General features: G+C 46.4%; 1 protein-coding gene across 1 annotated transcript; it reads left to right on the top strand.

Moving 5' to 3' along the window:
- Positions 1-256: 256 nt before the first annotated feature.
- Positions 257-16,328, top strand: LOC113407200 (dimethylaniline monooxygenase [N-oxide-forming] 2-like). Its single transcript, XM_026655355.1, has 8 exons — positions 257-388; positions 4,606-4,794; positions 7,285-7,447; positions 9,280-9,422; positions 10,202-10,401; positions 12,190-12,545; positions 13,817-13,889; positions 15,980-16,328. Exons 1-8 carry the CDS (start codon positions 257-259, stop codon positions 16,326-16,328), a joined length of 1,605 nt encoding a protein of 534 aa, XP_026511140.1.
- The last annotated feature ends 2,179 nt before the right edge of the window (positions 16,329-18,507 follow it).

The following is an 18,507-nucleotide window of genomic DNA, read 5'->3' as shown; positions in this document are numbered from 1 at the left end:
CCCATTTGGGTAATCAGAAAGGACTATAAGGGGCAACTGAGGAGCAAGGCACTGCTGGGAAGCTCACAGCAGCACTGGCAATACTCAGAACTCACCTGAACATTCAAGACTCCATTCCATCCTCCTCCCACAGAGCAGAGTTGAGGACCCACTGACTTGAATTCCTAAACCATTTTGCTGAAGCCACGAGGACCCCATTGCCTGGTAATTCCTTGCACTGACCAGACTGCGTGATCCTCCCAAACACCAGCACACCATGGCCAAGAGAGTTGCTGTGATCGGCTCTGGCGTGAGTGGACTGACCTCCATCAAGTGCTGCCTGGATGAGGGACTGCAGCCCACCTGCTTCGAGAGAAGCAACGACATCGGGGGGCTCTGGAGGTTCAAAGTAAGTGGGGGGTTCATTGCCTGTGGAGTTGGCACGTTGGCTGTTTTTGTAAACTGGACCTTCCTCTGTTCTGCCCTTCCTAAAGGGGCTAAGATCCCCTCTGCTGTCAGGCACAGAGGGAAGCAAAGAAGGGAAACAGTGGGTGGAAAAATCCTGAAGGGGGGGGGGGGGGAGTAGCCCATTCCTTCTGGTGTCTGGGAGCTCACAGAAGCTGTTCCATGCCAGTGGCACTGGGACATGTCGTATGATCAGTGGAACTAGAGAAAGAGGGTCACACTTCAGGAGGAACCTAGTTCGGTGTGAATTCAGGAATGCAAGCCAGGTCCAGGCTGCTTGCACACACATCCTGGAGCCTCAGTTCATACTCCCGGCCTCTCAGCATGCATAATACAGATCTCTTTCCTACAACTCTGCCTGCTTATTGCTAATGGCACAGGGCAGGGCTGCACAGCTGTGATGGGGGGTGGTCATGGTTACAGCCATGTTATAGGTAGGGTTGCCAGTTTTGGTTGGACATATTCCTGGAGGTGTCCTCACATGACATAATCATGAATTAAAGAGTAATCTTTAATTCCTGGAGACTCCGGGACAATCCTGGATGGCTGGCAACCATAGTTACGTGACCTATGACATACCACTGGGAAAATCACTGAGACTTCAAGGCTCTTTAACTCCTTCTCTGTGCTGCCCCCTGCCCAGCCCCGTTCTCCTTTGTGACAGGAGCAACTGATCGCAGCCTGGCTCCTGAACTTGCCCCTGGAGCCTGGAAAGTGACTAGCCAGAGGGATTTTGTGACAAGCATGTCCCCTCTTTTTTGCTGCTTTTTGATGCTTATGGCAGGCTTGAAAGTTTGGGGGCAATGGGCTGTTATTTGTAAAGGTGATTTTGTTTTGTTTGATTTTACTGTATAAATATTAGGTAGGACAAGTTTGCTCTCCCCTGGTTTTGCAGGAGGACTCACAGGGGGTGGAGAAAGTTTAATTATGTTCATTTGCTGGAGATGTACATTGTGAGCTCTAATGGAAAGAGGTTTTCAATGTTTAACAAAGACATTCTTCCTTCCAAGTGTCCAGTAAACACTGGAGATAAATAGGTGTTAGCCAAAACAAACAAAGCGAAGATTTAAACACTCTGACTAAGTGAACTTTTAGTCCATTTTCCTCTCAGTTGCCCAGTTTTTCCTCTCTTGCCTATTTGTGTTGTAATGTTAGTAGCTCTCCAGTTGCCAGGAGTCTTTCAGACTAGACAAGAGTGTAAAAAAAACCCACTGGAGCAGATTTTCCCCCCCTTCCCCCCCCCCCCCCCCCCCAATCAAACCCTTTTCGGTCTCGTTCATTTTTCATAAAACAACAAATGAAGGACCCAAGCTCAATATTTCTTCCTTTTTGGTCGCCTTAGCTCTTGCATTTTCCCACATTTTGTGTTCACATATGTTAAATGTAACAGTACATGAATGCACATTTTACATTTAATCAAACAATTCTAAAAGTAAATGTACTGGCTCATGCTGTATTTCCCTGAGATCAAGATGACATTGTGTTATATTCAGACCTGGGGTAAGCCGGTGTATCTCCATTGCATTTCACCTGCATTCAACTACTAAATGTGGCCTGTCCTAAAATTTGTCTGAGAGTTCATTTATTTCCCTCTGTCCTTTAAACATAACTGAATGGAGAACGAATTACTGAAGGCTATTTTTATGTTCACTTTCAGAGCTGGCCGAATAACTGTTTATCTCCCCACCGTGAGTTAATTATGCTAATGTGGCTTGTTTACCCCCTGGTGAAACCTTTGTGGGGGGGGGGGGAGGTTGAGAGAACAGTATGTAGTCAAGGCAAAGACAAATAAAAGTATGTGCCATTTTTCTGTGTTTTTGTGATGTCTAAAGAAAACCTAAAAGTTTGGGGGAGATGGTAAGTTTTCTTGTTTGGCTTGTGTTTTACTTTACATTGTGCTTCTGCCTAGCAACAGTGTTACATACATCTCCCAGTGGGTATGGTGACCAGTGTGAAACAGGCTTTCAGTAGAGATATTACATGACACTCTATGGCAGTGGTCCCTAAACTGTGGGGTGCACCCCCCCCTAAGGCGGTGAAGGAACATTCAGGGGGCACAGCGGGGCACAGGCCAGCTGCCACAGTGCGGGTGGGGAGGGAGCATCATCCAGCCCCTGACTCCTGGCCGGGCCGCAGTTCAGCACTCAGCAGCCACCCCAGCTGCTGGTCCTGACATGGCTCCGCTCCCAGTCCCTCCGCCAGCCTCAGCCCCTGACTGACTGACTGCAGCCCAGCCATGGCTCCACTCCTGGCCCCGGCCCCAGCCCAGCCCCTAGCTGGCCCTCGGCGCGCCCCCCCCCCCGACCATGGCCCCTGGCTCCCCGCCACGTCTCCAGCCCCAGCCTTGGCTCCCCCTTCCCTCTGTCTGTGCACCCCCTCGGGAGCCGTGGCCCCGCTCCTGGCCCCAGCTCCCAACCATGGCGGAGGGCAGCATACAGCGTGACAAGTTTGGGGATTCCTATAATCCTTTTGCACCCCTGAGCCCTCTGCCAGTTGACACAAAGAGGAACCTTGGTTGCAGTCTCCCCTCTTTTCAACCCAAGAAAGATTTATTTTCTTTGCCATGTCAAGTAAGCAGAGTGATCCAGCTGCAATGTATCTGGACTTGCTGGTGGGGTTGCCAATCCTCCAGGATTGTCCTGGAGTCTCTAGAAATTAAACATTATTTTTTAATTAAAAAATGTCATGTGATAAAACCTCCAGGAATATGTCTAACCAAAACTGGCAACCCTACGGCTTCTGGAACTCAATAACCTGTTAATTCTCAGCTGGGTCTCAGTGACTGTGTGTAAACAAATAGGATCTGTGTTGGGCAAAGTTTAAATAATCACCTGCCAAGAAAAAATTGCCCCAGCACTGGTGGTGGCTAGAAGCCACACTGCAAGCACTGTACATGCACAGCAATTCCTCTAACACCCCAGCAAGAAAAGACAAAATCATGCCAAATGTGTGTTTGTAAGTATAGAGTTTAATTTTATACTTCATAGAAAGGCTCAAATGCAGCCTTGATGGACATTCTATAGAGGTTCTTACCACCTTCATTACCAAAATACCTGAGCACCTTCCAGTCATGTGTTAAGTGACATGACTAAGCTCTGTCACGTATGGTTCATTCTTTCTCTCACTCTCTCCCAAAGGAGAGAATTGTGCACGCTGTGGAGTGTTTTGATGGAATTTTTTTAAATATAAATCATATGTACACTGTGCTGTGTTTGACAGGAGGTCTCTACCATGTAATGCCAGGGATGAAATTTTGCCCTAGAAGGCTAACCTCATTAGACAGCAACCGTGAATGGTAAATTACAGCTCATACTGCCATTCCCCCAATTAAAAATGTAGCTGAATTATGGTGCCAGTGTAAATAGTCTATGGACACTAGGGCAAGCATGCAATTCTGTGCTGATGAGCTGAAGCAAGTAATACTTTTCCTGTATGTCTGCCAAAGGATGAAGAAGCCCTTAGGACACAAATGAGTCTTGCAGAAGTCTTGCAACATGGGAGTGGACTGTAAATGATCTTAGATGGCCATGAAATAATGACCTGTTCAAACTTCAGTAACATCATCAACCAAGTGTGCAAAGACCACTCACAAGTCATAAGAGTTGCTACAACAGCAGCCATTCATGTGTATTGTTTATTATTTGTATCACAGCAGCATCTAGATGCCCCAACAAGGTCCCATTGTGTTAGTACTGTACATACACCAAGTGAGACATCCTCAAAGAACTTAAAAATCTCAATAGACAAAGCACAGGAGAAAGGCAATGGCATTATTCCCATTTTACAGATGGGGAAACAGAGGCCCAGAGAAATCCTCAAAGGTATTTAAGCTCCTAACTTCCATTGGATCTGGACCTAAGTGACTTCCACAAGGTGTCATAGTGCATCTGCAATTCACATCTCCTGAGTTCCAGCACAGACTCTTAACTACAAGACCATCCTCACAAAGGAGAACATTTGCTACAAAGAAAAACTTGTGACAAGAGAGATCACTTTGGCTCTGCATTGGGAAGCTTAGACAGAATTGAGAGCCCACACACTGCATCGGGCTATCACAAACCTTCAGAGTCATTGAGCATCACACAGCAACATGGAAAACTGCAGATTTGCACTATCTAGTAACATTTTAAAATACACATTTGTTTGTCTGATGTTTTCTAGGAAAAGGTAGAGGAAGGCAGAGCCAGTATCTACCAATCTGTATTTACCAATTCCTCCAAGGAGATGTCGTGCTTCAGTGACTTTCCGATGCCTGAACACTTTCCAAACTTCCTGCACAACACCAGATTCCTGGAATATTTGAAACTGTACGCAAAGCGCTTTGATCTTCTGAAATACATCAGGTTCAAGGTATGTCCTATTAAAATAGGGTCCTGCTACTTATTTATTTCCTATACACAAAAGCCAGCTACTTACAGGCTGTATAACTTGTCTTTTAGGTTAAGGAAAACAGCAAAATAAGAGAGAACAAAAGTAAAGTCTACATGAGAGCGAGCACAACTTCAGAATGGCTTGTTACATAACGTAACCTACTGATTCTGCTTGTGTGTGTAGAACTACAGCTGTATGCATTGTTGTTGTAGCCATGTTGGTCCCAGGATATATGCAAAATAAAGTGGGGGAGATAATATTTCTAGTGGACCAACTTCAGCTGGTGAGAGAGACATGCTTTCGAGCTTCCATTGAAGAAGAGCTCTGCATAAACTCAAAAGCTTGTGTGTCTCACCAACAGAAATTGGTCCAGTAAACGATATTATCTCCAGCACCTTATGTCTCTAGAACTATAGCTGATCTGGCTACTGGGGAACAGATTGCTTTCTGATAATACTCTTCTTCAGGTTAACTCTCTGCTGGGTGGAGGACATGGGGAAGGTTGGCAGAGCCCAATATTATGGAAGAGAGATGAGACTGTCACAGGGTGACTGAAAAGGGACAATGTGGCGACAGGGGAAAGGGCAGCAGGGGCATGGATTAGATGCTAAGCGGATTCATATTCAACAGGGTAGATGATCGGCCAAAATTCTGACCAGGCCCTCGATAGTGAGAGGGAACACTTGAAGGATTCTGGCCTTTTTCTCATGGATTCAGTCCCAACCCCTGTTTCTACCCCACAAAAAGCAGAGGATGTCAGGACAAGGAACAGTGTGAAGAGATCAGGCTAGTGGATAGGATAAAGAGACCAAAGCATCATTTTTCTTTGGGTTTCTTAAATTGCTTTAAACCAGGTGAATCCAACTCATTCTATTACAAGGGCAAAAATTGCACAATTAATTAGGTCTGTGATGCTCCCTGGGGTACCCAGGGCTATGAGGCACCTTGCTACTGTCTGCCCTTCGCATGAGCAAGCCCCGCACCAGCTGGGCATCAGCTCCTTGACTCCATGGGCAACACAAGCAATGCCCTCTAGGTCTGTGCTCTCCTCCCCGCAGGTTAGCGATAGGTGTACTCCAACTTCTGAGCATCTTTCTGGAGTGTCCAGCCCCTAGTCCACTGCATGCTCACAGAATTCACTGCTGTGCTGCTCCCAAAGAAGCAGTGTACCCCAGTTTACCAATCCCACCTCAGATCACTGCTCCCCCTCACACCCAGCACTTAGACAGGTTCATAGGGAAATCAAGTGTAAGTTTAATTTAATGCAGTTGAGCTCCCCCAAAGTTTTTTGCAGTGTTTTCCAGCCAGGTGGGCTGTAACCCTCCTTTCATAAGACAACACGCTGATAGTTCATCTCCTCAATGAAAGAGCCAGGGTGCAATACACTTCCAATCCATTGTCTTTACTTGTAAACAGGATGTCCACCACACATTGAGTGTGGGGGGGGTTTGGGTGGAGGGGTTAGGGTTTTTGGTTCAGATACATAACTTCTTAAATATCATCCATCCATACATCTCATAATTAGGGCTGCTAAGTGATAAAACAACCCCAAGAAAGATTTATTTTCTTTGCCATGTCAAGTAAGCAGTCTGAACTTTGTTTTGGTGTTTGCACATGCAGTTGGCCATTTTGCATGCACAGGTGTAGTAATTGTGTGTGCAAACAAGATGCACAGTTGCAATCTAAGCTATCTGAAAACTTTCCCCTTTCAGCTCTTGTCTACACCAGGCTTTTAGCCAGAATTTTTCACTATTGCTACCAGCAGTTCAACTCTACTAGTGTTAACAACATTTTTACCACTCTGTCACCCAGACCTGCTCTGAGCAATGCCAGGCAACAGGTAATAAAAGCTGGTAGCAACAGTGGGAGACATAGTGTGATGAAATATTGGTGTCAGGTGACATTTTTACCACTCTGTCACCCAGATCTGCTCTGAGTAGTGCTAGGCAACAGGTAATAAAAGACGGCAGCAACAAGAACCTGATCAGTCTAGCGTTGCCATCATTGCTACCACCAGTGGAGTGGGAGCAATGGGGGGAAACTTTTGGCATGAAACCCTAGTGTAGACACAGCCAAAATGTCACCATAAGGCATAAGAGTTAATTCCCAGTTAAGGTGAACTGGATCAATTCACTTGTCTCTGAGTTGTTTCAGGCTATGGCAGTACTATGTTCCATTCATAGCTGGAAGGTTATGTTTGCAGCTGTAAGGGCTACAATCTTCCTTGTTAGTTAAATGAAAGCTTGCATTCTGGAAAGTCTGGATCTGTCAAGCAGGCTGGATTAAATGTACCCATTTCTGGCCTGTAAATTACATGGTTGACATTCCTGCTTTAAGTCAAACCTGAATGTGGAGCCCAGTTCACTCCTAGTTTCTGAGCTCTTCTGAGTGTATGAGTCACAATAGATCACCTCTAACACATGGTGCTGGGGCCAAAGCACTGATGTATTTTCTCGGGTTGACTTTCAGACCACAGTCATCAGTGTAAGAAAATGCCAGGATTTCTCTACCACCGGCCAATGGATTGTTGTCACCGAGAGTGATGGAAAGCAAGAATCCACCATGTTTGATGCCGTTATGGTGTGCATGGGTCACCATATAGAATCCTTTATCCCAGTGCAGTCTTTTCCTGGTAAGAGCTGTGTTTGCAAAGCCCTCCTACAGGGTGTATTTGGGGTCCAGGTTAACAAGGTACAAAACCAGGAACAGCTAGGGACAATTGTTTATATTCCTGTATTGGAGTGAGAGCCTATGGCTCGCTGCATGACCAGTTTAATGGTTCCTCTGGATCTGATTATTCCTTCTTGTCTCTCTTGAGGCTTTAGTCCCTTGGAAGCACTACAGTTATTGGATTATCCAAATCATTACTTCAGCAAGCAGATGGGCCTGGTTCCCACATCCTCTGAAGCCAATGGATATCTTTCCATTCACTTCAATGTGTGCTAGATAGGGCCCAGCTGTTTGCTTTCCTGATACAACAAGACTAATTTAAAGCAAGAGCATTGCGAAATTCTATACATTCAACAAATACCTGGCCATGAACAATGCAGGGTTCAAATCAAGAAGCTGTTATCTGTTTGATTCTGTTGTCTCTCCTATATTGCTGTGTATTTTATATATATAATAGTACCTCCACTACCATATTTTACATACTGATTCTTCTTTTCTCTGCTAGCTTTCTTCTTCCTTCACTTCTTTTTGCCCTGAAAAATCTGTCACAATGTTTAAATTCTCACCCTCTCCAATATTTTCAGTTCTTCCAGTAAAAGTAATGTTTGGGGTCAGTTGGTTTTGGACAAATTTTGGTTCAGTTTCTACTTTAGCGGAATGGTTTTTCCTGGTAGTGAAGCAAAATTGTTGGCACGATCAAAGTTTGGCACAAACATACATCAGGCACAAACACAGTTTGGCACAAACACGCAGCTAGGCCTTTGAGCGGATTAGTCGAACATACCAGGCACATTCAAATATTTGCTCTGTTTTTAACACTTGACACAGGCCAGCTGGCATCCCCACCCAATTAACTCTGAGAGTGAGAAATGCTTGCAGACAAAGGGCTCAAACCTCTACAGCAATGAGTGTATACTCAGTGCAGCTAAGGAGTGGGGGGCCACCTTTCCATTCCCCCAGTTCTGGACCAGATGAGGAACATAACAGCCCCTGGGGTAACTTAAAGCAGCTTCAGAGCTGCCATGTTATGCCACCTGCACCCAGTGCTCTGCCCTACCCCAGCACATCCCTCCCACACCTCCAAAGAACGGTGTGCAGCGGGGGGGGGGGAGGGGGGAGAGATCTCCAGCCCTTTCGATCAACATTTATTCTGTTCACTGCATGAGCAGTACACAGCAGGTGGAAGAGGGCCTGAGGGCTACACCCAACATGTCCACGAATGAATGGTACGAAGAAGTGGGTTGTAGCCCACGAAAGCTTATGCTCTAATAAATTTGTTAGTCTCTAAGGTGCCACAAGTACTCCTGTTATTTTTGCGGATACAGACTAACACGGCTGCTACTCTGAAACCTGCTCTCCACTGAAACTTCTCATTTTTGTTTCTAGTAAAGCATACCTAGACGTCTTCTCAAGCCAAACACCCTACAGCTCAATGTCTCTAAACTCTGGGAGGAGGCAGGAGGGTTGAAATACAAACTTGGATCTGAATTTTATATTCATAAGAGGCCAAACCAATTGACATCCCCACAAAACCTGCAGCCAAATGCCCCAGAATTTTAAGATGCCCCAAATCTGGCGCTGAGGGTGTCTACACTGCAATCGGGGGGTGTGATTGCAGCATATGTACCCCAGCTAGATCAAAGCTAGACTGAGTAACACTAGCGGTGAAGCCATGGCGGCACAAGCGGGTTAGCCCCGCCCACCCAGGACCTAGGTTCAATCACATACCTGAGCATTAGCAGTTTAAAACCCATCTCTGCACTGAGATTCCAATCCTTCCTTCTCTCCTTGTAGGTATCGAAAAGTTCAAGGGCCAATATTTCCACAGCCGGGAGTACAAGAGCCCTGAAGGATTTCAGGGGAAGACGGTCGTGGTGATTGGAATGGGGAACTCTGCATCGGATATTGCCGTGGAGCTCTGTCAGAGAGCCAAACGGGTAGTGTGACTTAGCCTGCTACCCTTGTGATTTGGGGTGAGGGCAGTGGAAGGCATCCATATACTCTATCCATAACATATACTGATGTGGCATGTAAGTAAATTAAACGCCACATCAGTATACTGTGGCCCAGAGACTTGTTAAGAGCAGCGATCACCTAGAATACGCAGCATTCCAGGCATTAAAGCCCAAATCTTTGCTTCTCTGGAGCAGGAAAAAAAGCCTCTAATGATTGGTTGCTATTATTTTGACTGTTTATTCTACGTATTTCTGTAGGGCCTAGTGGCCCCACCTGCAAACAAAGTTCCATTGTGCTAGGCCCAGTACATACACACAGCAAAAGGTCCTGCACTCAGACCAGCCTACAATTTAGAAAGACAAGACAGACAAAGGGTGGGAGAAAAGAAGTGGTGTTATCCCCATTGTACAGGTGGAACACTGAGGCAAGGAGAAGTTAAGCAATTTCCCCAAGGTCACAAAGGGAGGCTGGAGCCAAACCCAGCTCTCCTGAGTTACACAAGATCACCCTTCCTTTGAGATTGGTATATCTAGAATCAGCCTCCACAGCAATGTAAAGTAATCTCAAGTGGGTGTTTTTTCCCAGCCCCCTGACTCTGTTCTGAGACATTGTTTCTCTATTGTTTTGACCTCGGTAGCCTCAAGTAGGAGAAGATGTTCAATGTCTGGAGATAAACCTAGGCTGAGATTTGCAATGCAGACAATGCAGGTGCTGCGGAAGACTGTCACTGCTTAAAGTGGAATTCTGTATTGCCCTGTAGGTGTTCATCAGCACCAGAGGAGGCTCATGGGTAATGAGCCGTGTCTACGATGACGGCTACCCTTGGGACACTGTATTTCACACCCGATTTAGCAATCTGATCAGAAGTGTCCTGCCTTGGCCCCTTTTGAAACGGGTGTATGAACAGAAGATGAACCAATGGTTTAACCATGAAAACTATGGCTTGGTGCCTCAGAACAGGTACGCACTTTTAACGTGCAGCTGATCTATGGGTAGGTGGAGAGGGAAAGGAATCTGAATCATGTAATTATTATGAGGCCATACTCTGTCCTCAGTCATGCTTCACTCACTCCTTACTCAGGCTAAACTCTTACTGAATATAGGACTGGCCAGACTAGATCAGACCTGAGGTCCCTCTACCTCAGTCTGTCTCTGACACTGGCCAGGACCATATGCTTCAGGGGAAGGTGCAAGAAATTCTGTAGTGGGCAATTATGGACAATCATGGGAAAGTTTCTTCCTAACCGCCATCACTTAGTGGTCAGATTATGCCTTGAAGCATGAGGGTTTATACTTTTGGATATTCTCGTTATCCACACACATGTGTAATTCTTTTTTAATCCTGCAGTAGACCAAACTAACCCTCCAATCTTAACCCCCCAAAACACTGGGATTGTTTGAAATCTGGATTCACATGTGAAGGGTTGGGCCTATCTCTGCTTAAAATGCCAGGAAAGGGTCCAAGGTCAAAACATGTACATTCTCCAGGAAAATAAATGTCCGGGGAGGAGGGAGAGGAGTTGGAGGTGGTGGAGGAGGGTGGTTCCTTGGCAAGTGCTCAGCTCTGTTCCAAAACTATGTGGAAAATGCTCTTGGGAACCCAAGTCCTGCCAGGAAAGAGCAAATATTTATTTAGATTTTATAAAACAGTTGATTCAAGTCTTTAGACACTCAAAGGCTTAGATACACCTCTACCCCAATATAACGAGAATTTGGATATAATGTGGTAAAGCAGCGCTCTGGGGGGGCGGGGCTGCGCGCTCCGGTGGATCAGCGCGTCAGCATGTCTGGCTCCGACACGCTGCTCTGAGCGACGTGTTAAGGGTGCCGAGCCAGGGCCAAGGGGTTGGATAAGGGGCAGAGGGTCTCGGGGGGCAGTCAGGGGACAGGGAGCAGGGGGGGTTGAATGGTTCGGAGCTTCTGGGGGTGGGGCGGTCAGGTGACGGGGAAGTTGGATAGGGCGTGGGAGTCCTGAGGGTGATTGGGGACGGGGGGGGGGGTCTCTGGAGGGGGTAGTCAGGGGACAAGGAGCGGGGGGGGTTGGATGAGTCGGGGGTTACGAGGGGTCAGTCAGGGGCCGGGAAGTAGGCGGGGGTCGGATAGGGGGCAGGGCCAGGCATGTTTGCTGACTATTAATAATGGAAATGCTCGAGGCCAAAGCAAGTTCAATATAACGTGGTTTCACCTATAACGCGGTAAGATTTTTTGGCTCCCGAGGACTGCGTTATATCGGGGTAGAAGTGTATGTGGAACTAATCTCCTTCTGGTGCAGGAGGAAATGGTCAAAAATGTCTCCCTTGGATCACCTCAGTTTTTGGGTAGCCAGTCTGGGCCACCTTAGGCCTCGCTTTCTGACCTGCAGCACCTGTTAACTTATTTCAGTCGGAGCTGTGGGTGCTCAGCACCCCTGGAAATCAGGCTGAGGATGCATCAAATTTGTGGATGCTTGAAACTTTTGACCTTAACTTCCAAGTATATCACCATTGCTGCTGTCAAGGTTCCATCCCCACTCTGGGGTACAGATGTGGGGACCCGCATGAAAGACCCCCTAAACTTATATTCCACCAGCTTAGGTTAAAACTTCCCCAAGGCACAAATTCCTTACCTTGTCCTTGTACGGTATTGCTGCCACCACCAAGTGATTTAAACAAACATTCAGGGATGGGGCCACTTGCAGCCCTATCCCCCCCAAAAATGTTTGCATGGCCTCAACAAACCAGACACCTCCACCATCTTGTTTCCTTCCAGAGCCCTGATGAAAGAGCCAGTGTTCAATGATGACCTTCCAAGCCGCATCCTCTGTGGCAGCGTGGTGGTGAAGCCCATTGTGAAGGAGTTCACCGAAACCGCTGCCATCTTTGAAGATGGGACTATGGAGGAGAACGTGGATGTTGTCATCTTCGCCACTGGCTATAGCTTCTCGTTCCCCTTCCTGGAGCAGTCAGTCATCAAAGTGGAAAACAACGAGGTCGCGCTGTACAAACACGTCTTCCCCCCTACGCTGGAGAAGCCAACGCTGGCTGTCATTGGCCTCATACAGCCGCTTGGGCCCATCATGCCAAATGCAGAGCTACAGGCTCGCTGGGCTACAAGAGTCTTTAAAGGTAAGTGGACAGGCATGTTGTGATACACGCTTAATAATTGCCAACACGCCAAACGTATGACCAGATTTAGCCTTAAGTGGACACAACTGCCATTGAAATCAATACTAGTGCCCTTTGCATCAGGGTTCAATTTGGCTTATCATCCCTGCTGCAAGGTGCTTACATGTTTGATTTAGATAAGAATGATACATGAGAATACAGGACAGGGAGAGAATGGCAAAGGACGCCAATGCAGGTTCTAAATTCAAAAGTTTCACATTTGTTGACTCCCATTCATGGGACTGACTCCTTAACATCCCTCGTTAGCATGCTCAGTCTGCACAGACCACTTCTGATTTTTCTTTTAACGGTGAGGGTAATTAACTGCTCTAATCTAGCTCAACCACAAGTTATGGGCTGGATACAGGAATAACAGGGTGAAACTCCCTGGCCTGTGTGATGCAGGAGGTCTAACAACATGATCACAATGGTCCCATCAGCTTTAACATGTATTAATCTCTAATGTAGCTTACTGCTGGAGATCTGAAAGCAGGGAACTGCAGTGTCATTATAATTCTGTCTCATTGAGCAGCTCTCTGTATACTTGCAAGAACTTCTCTGTAAAGCATCATGAGCATTGATGGTGCTACAGAAACAAAAGCTGCTGGCGGTGTATTGTAATTTAGGTATTATCCTTTTAAACTAACATTGTAAAGGAAAGGTGGAATTAAAGGAGAAGAAAAAAGCTTTTCTTCCCCTTCTGAGAGTTTAAGCCAAACTCCTCACTAAGGAGATCAACTAGAAAAATGCACTGTCTTGCCACATGATTGATTTCAGCCAGCCATAAGCTAGGATTTGCTACTTATATGTAACAATATGTCCCTGTCTAACAGAAGTGCTCTGTTGTAAGGTTTAATGAGTGTTTGTGAAAGCACTGAGGCCCAGATCTGCCAAGGTATTCCACTGAAGTCAGTGGAAGTTAGGAGCTTAAGTAACTTGGATGATGGGCTCAGAGACCCAAGGCTGAATTGGAGCCAGGTGCCACAAGGGCAGATTAAATGAATTTGTCTTGTCACAGTCCCCATGGCAAAACTAGAGCAGCACGATGGAGAATTCAGTCCCCTTTGCTGCAGAGGCCTCGACAAAGCAACACTTTTAAGCATTTGTAGTGGAACGTGCAAACTACTTGATGTAACAGATCAGGGCAGGAAGCTTCCCAAATCCAGCTCTGAACTTCGAAGCTTGGGTCCCTCTGTAATTCTTGTTACTTATTAGCCACTTTAATTTTCTAGGGCTGACTGAGCTGCCCTCCGAGAACACCATGATGACTGACATTGTCAAGAGGAAAGAGAAGAGGATCAAGTGGTATGAAACACCACCTAATTAATATTACTATTCTCCACTCATCATGGGAGAAGTTTATACATATAGAGGAAATTGTATTTCTCCTTCCTCTCATGCTTCTGAGAAAATACAGTGCAAAGTCTTCTAGAAGCTTTGGCTGGCATTCATGTCTTCATGTGTTTAAAATATACTCCATCTGCTCAATGACTAGCTCACTGGCAGATATTCCAAATGCCTTGAGTATTTGGGTTCCCCTCGTTTCTTTTCTGGCTGCCAGACCTGTGTGTGTATTCCCTCCAGACTGAATACTTTAACCACGCTTGCACAATTCCACTGCCCCCAGGAAAAGGATTATGGAACCACGTCAACTGCATATATCAGTGTAGTCTCTTGAGTATTCCTAGTAGCCAGTGATGAACATAACCCCAAACTAGCCAAGGATGCCTTCTGCTATTTTGTGGCAATGAAATGCCATTCTCATGCTTGCACTGAAAGGAAACCAGGACACCTTTCAGACCACTTTCCAGAAGAACTCCGCCGCCACTGTCTTTAGATCCAGCCTCCCTGTGGTGTCTGCCATCTCCCTTTTCACTCCCGTGTAAGAGTGGCAGTGGGTTTTATCCTCCTTCAGATTGGTGGGTGTTAGATATTATATTCATCAGCCTTAAACCACATGCCCTTTTGGTCAATTACAAATCCTCATCAGAGAGTCTATACGAATTTCCCCAAGGGTCTTTCACATAGTTTATTTTGTTGATCAGAGAGAGACCTCATTGAGAAGGCAGCTACAGTAGAAGATGGCCAGGCTCACTAGCTTCCTTATCCTGCAAAAATATGAAGCTTATACCACATGCTGGTCCTCTGGAAATGTTAATCTGTGCGTCTAATAGTTGAGGTGCCAAGAGTTAAGGGCTCAGCAAGTTGCAAAAATTGGAGTTGAAAGTTTCTCTGTAGTGTCCATTGCTGTCATGTCCAAGCACTGAATGCATAGCAATAATTCTTCACATAAAGTTCTGCTCATTCCAGCCCGAAATATTTCACAGGGTGTCTTTTGAATTGAAAAGGTTTCCATTTTTCTAATGTTAACCTGAAATCACCGGTAGTCACCTGTGGGCTGTAATACAGTGGTCTAATTTTGGGTGGTGGGTGCTGGGTGGTGGTAGTGCCCTGAGATATACAGGAGGTCAGACTAGCAGATTGGTGGTCCCGTCTGGCCTTAGATTACATATTATAGAGTTTTGGGGAGTGTAAGATGATGGTCTGAGTAGAACAGCTCTTTTCCATCTCTAACTACTATGAGGCTGTGATCCTTAGGGTTTGCTTGCAAACATGTGTACACCACTCCAGCCAGAACAGCACCATTCTTAATGACCTGTTACATGTAGGTGGTTTATATGCACACAGTTCTGAAAATCTGTCCCTGTGGGCCCATAATGGGGACTCAACTGCAGTTGAAAGGGATTAAGATTGTCTAAGGTATGAGAAATGCACTAGGTAGGACGATATTATTTGTAATGCAAACATGCCGGGTTCTTCACAAATAGTACGTAACCTGCTGATGCCAATGTTCGGTAAATGTGCCTTGTTCTCTGCAAATTTGGGTCTACAGTTTTTTGGCATGGAGGCAACTATAATTCAGCCAGTTTTAGGGTATGTCTGGATTGCAATGTGGAGATGGGATTGCAGCACATGTAGACATACCAGAGGTAGCTCTGATCTTGGTTAATAATAGCAATGTAATCATGGCAGCTTAAATATGTACCCAGGGTCATGGGCAGGGGGGGCTGCCCCGAGCAGCTGCCCATGCTGCCACAGCTTCACTCGAGCTAGCTTTGCTCTAACTGGATGCTACATCAGAGAGCTGCAGCTATCCACAAGTCTATCTGGAGTGCTTCTTGTGGCTCTGAATCCCATTATTTCTCAATCTTCCCGTATCTTGTTCGCTTCCCTGTCTTTCTCTCTTTTTAGCAATAGGTTAGCGTGGTATTTGCCAGTTCTCTACATGACATCCCTTTAGCACTGTATGAATCGGGAGCATCAGATTAAATGTACATGGATCACTGAACAGTTATGACAGTTGTGGGGCATCTCTTTCTTTGCTCTCTCCTAAGGTTTGGTACCAGCCGCAGCCAGACATTGCAAACCGATCACATTGAATATCTGGATGAGCTCGCCGAGGGCTCAGATGCGAGACCCAGAATCCTTCCGCTGCTTCTGAAGGATCCCAAACTGGCCCTGATGATTTACTTTGGCCCCTGCAGCCCCTTCCAGTTCCGCTTGACCGGCCCTGGGAAGTGGGATGGAGCCAGAAATGCCATCCTGACCCAAAAGGCACGGATCATCAAACCCACAAGAACGCGAGTGGTGCACGACTCTTCAAACAACTCCCTGGTTTCATATTTGCTTAAAATCTTTGGTCTCATTGCTCTCTTCGCTGCAATTTTTGTTAGTCTCCAGTAGTCCTGAGCTCTGTCCTATGTCAGGTCTCAGCAATGTGATGTGATGCTCTGCCCTCTATAGAAGTCTTTCCCTTAAAAAAATAACAACCTCCTTGCCATATACCAGTCCATGGGTCTGATCCAGAGAGGTGCTGAGCATCTGCAGCTGCTGACTGGCACTAACGAACATTGTGGGTGCTCATCATCACTTTTTAAAATCGGCCCATTTGATTGGAGCTCTCTAGCAAGCTATGGGTTTAGGTCAGACTAGATGGTTGGATGGTCCCTTCTGGGCCTAAACTCTGCTCCCGCAGCTCCCATTTCAATTAACATGAGGTTGTGTTACTAAATCCCTTAGGCAGCTTCACTTTGATCTGTTGATTTGGGCTCTGTTTAAATGCCGAGGGCTTGTCTATAAACAAAAGTTGTACCCCTTTGACTGTACTGATATTATTATACCAGTACAACCCTCAGCGCTGACATGACTTTAATGGAATAAGGCACCTTTTATGCCACTATTGCTGCTTCCTATATATGGGAAGGGGAATAATCTATACTGTTATAACTGCCTCCACACTGGGGGTTATACTGGTATAACTATTTTAGTAAACAGTTGCTCCCTTACCCAACATAGTTATACTGGTACAAAAGCTGGGAGTAGACTAGGCCTTAGTGTGAGAGCCTGTTTCTGTTACTCCAAATCTCCCCATTTCATATTTGAAAGCAACATCTGGAATGACAGTAGGGGCAGAAACACAGACCAGTTTTTGCAAGCCAGCAATTACAGACCAGGCCCTATCAATATCTGTAAAGTGTGCCATGTCCTTCTCCTTGCAATGCAAGAAATTGAGGCCTACCCTCTAAAGTTTCTAACTGTACATTTAGTTTGGACCTAGAGTTGGACCTGAAATGGAGCCTCAATCAACCCCAGCCAACTTCAATCAACCCAGTCAAGAAATCTCAGTCCACCCAGTACTGAAAGAGGCTGGGTGGAGTTTTCAGAAGCACTCAGCTTTGGCCTAAATCTCTTCCCACCAAAGTCAAGGATAAAACTCCCTTCCTGCACAAGCTAACTTCTCGAAGGCCTCACAATCTAGGGCTGACGTCTTGGGAGTTCAGAGACCCAACTGAAGGTCAACTTCCACTTCAACCCCCATTAGCTTTGTCTGTCATAAAACACCTCATTGACCAACATACCAGGCCACCCTCATCACTGCAGCTCTCCAACACTTAGACAAACCATTCGTGGGAATTACAGGGTAGCAAAACCTGCCAAATGCATGGTGGGTGGGATAACTCTTGTAATCTATTCTGGCCTTTCCATGATTTGTGCGCAATGTTGCCAGTTACTTGGCCTGCTGGGTAACTTGCTTCTTGTTTCCTGAGAAAAGATACAACAGCTTGAGTCACTCATCAACTAGCCTGTTAATAAAAGGCCAGATTCTCAGTTGAGATAAACAGTATCTGGCCCAAAGCCATGGCAAAAGCTGTATTTTTGTTAGTGTTGCATTACTGATTCTATAGTCAAGACTGAGATGGGAGGGTTTTTTCAGTACAAATTTCTATCTTTGGTTGCTCATAATGAATTGTTTTCAGGCTCAAACTTGGCAAACTCCCAACTCAGTCTGAAAACATATTTTTGGCAAGCTTGAGAAATGTCAGTTTGGTCTCTTTTTTGTTGTTAATTACAGGAACATAAAACACAAGTTCATGTGAGTTCAAGATGCATCTTGAGAGACTCTAGTAATTGAAAGCACTTCGTTTTAAGTGTAAAGACAGGGCCGGTGCAACCATTTAGGCAAACTAGGCCGCGCCTAGTGGTTGGGGGCGCCTAAAAGCCCGCTCAGGCGAGGAGGTGGAGTAGAGGTGAGCTGGGGCGAGGGGGGGACGCGGGGAGGGCCACCCGCAGTAATGGGGGGGGGCGGCGCACAGGGGAACTGCTCCCCGCCCCAGATCACCTCCACTCTGCCTCCTCCGCTGAGCACACAGCACCCGCTCTAAGTCTCCTCCAATCGGCACCTTAAGCCTGGGAGGGGAGGAGAATTAGAGTGGCGCCGGCGTGCTCAGCGGAGGAGGCGGAGCCAAGGTGAGCTGGGGTGGGCTCCCAAGGTGGGATTAGCTGCCGCGGCGGGGGTCTCCCCGGGCGGGGTTAGCTACTGTGGAGGCGGGCTCCCCGGGCGGGGTTAGCTGCAGAGGGGGGA

The sequence above is a fragment of the Terrapene carolina genome, unplaced genomic scaffold (genome assembly GCF_002925995.2).
Source record: "Terrapene carolina triunguis isolate 2854851 unplaced genomic scaffold, T_m_triunguis-2.0 Scaffold210, whole genome shotgun sequence".
Lineage (NCBI taxonomy): Eukaryota > Metazoa > Chordata > Testudines > Emydidae > Terrapene > Terrapene triunguis.
This window is presented reverse-complemented; position numbering and strand designations above follow the sequence as displayed.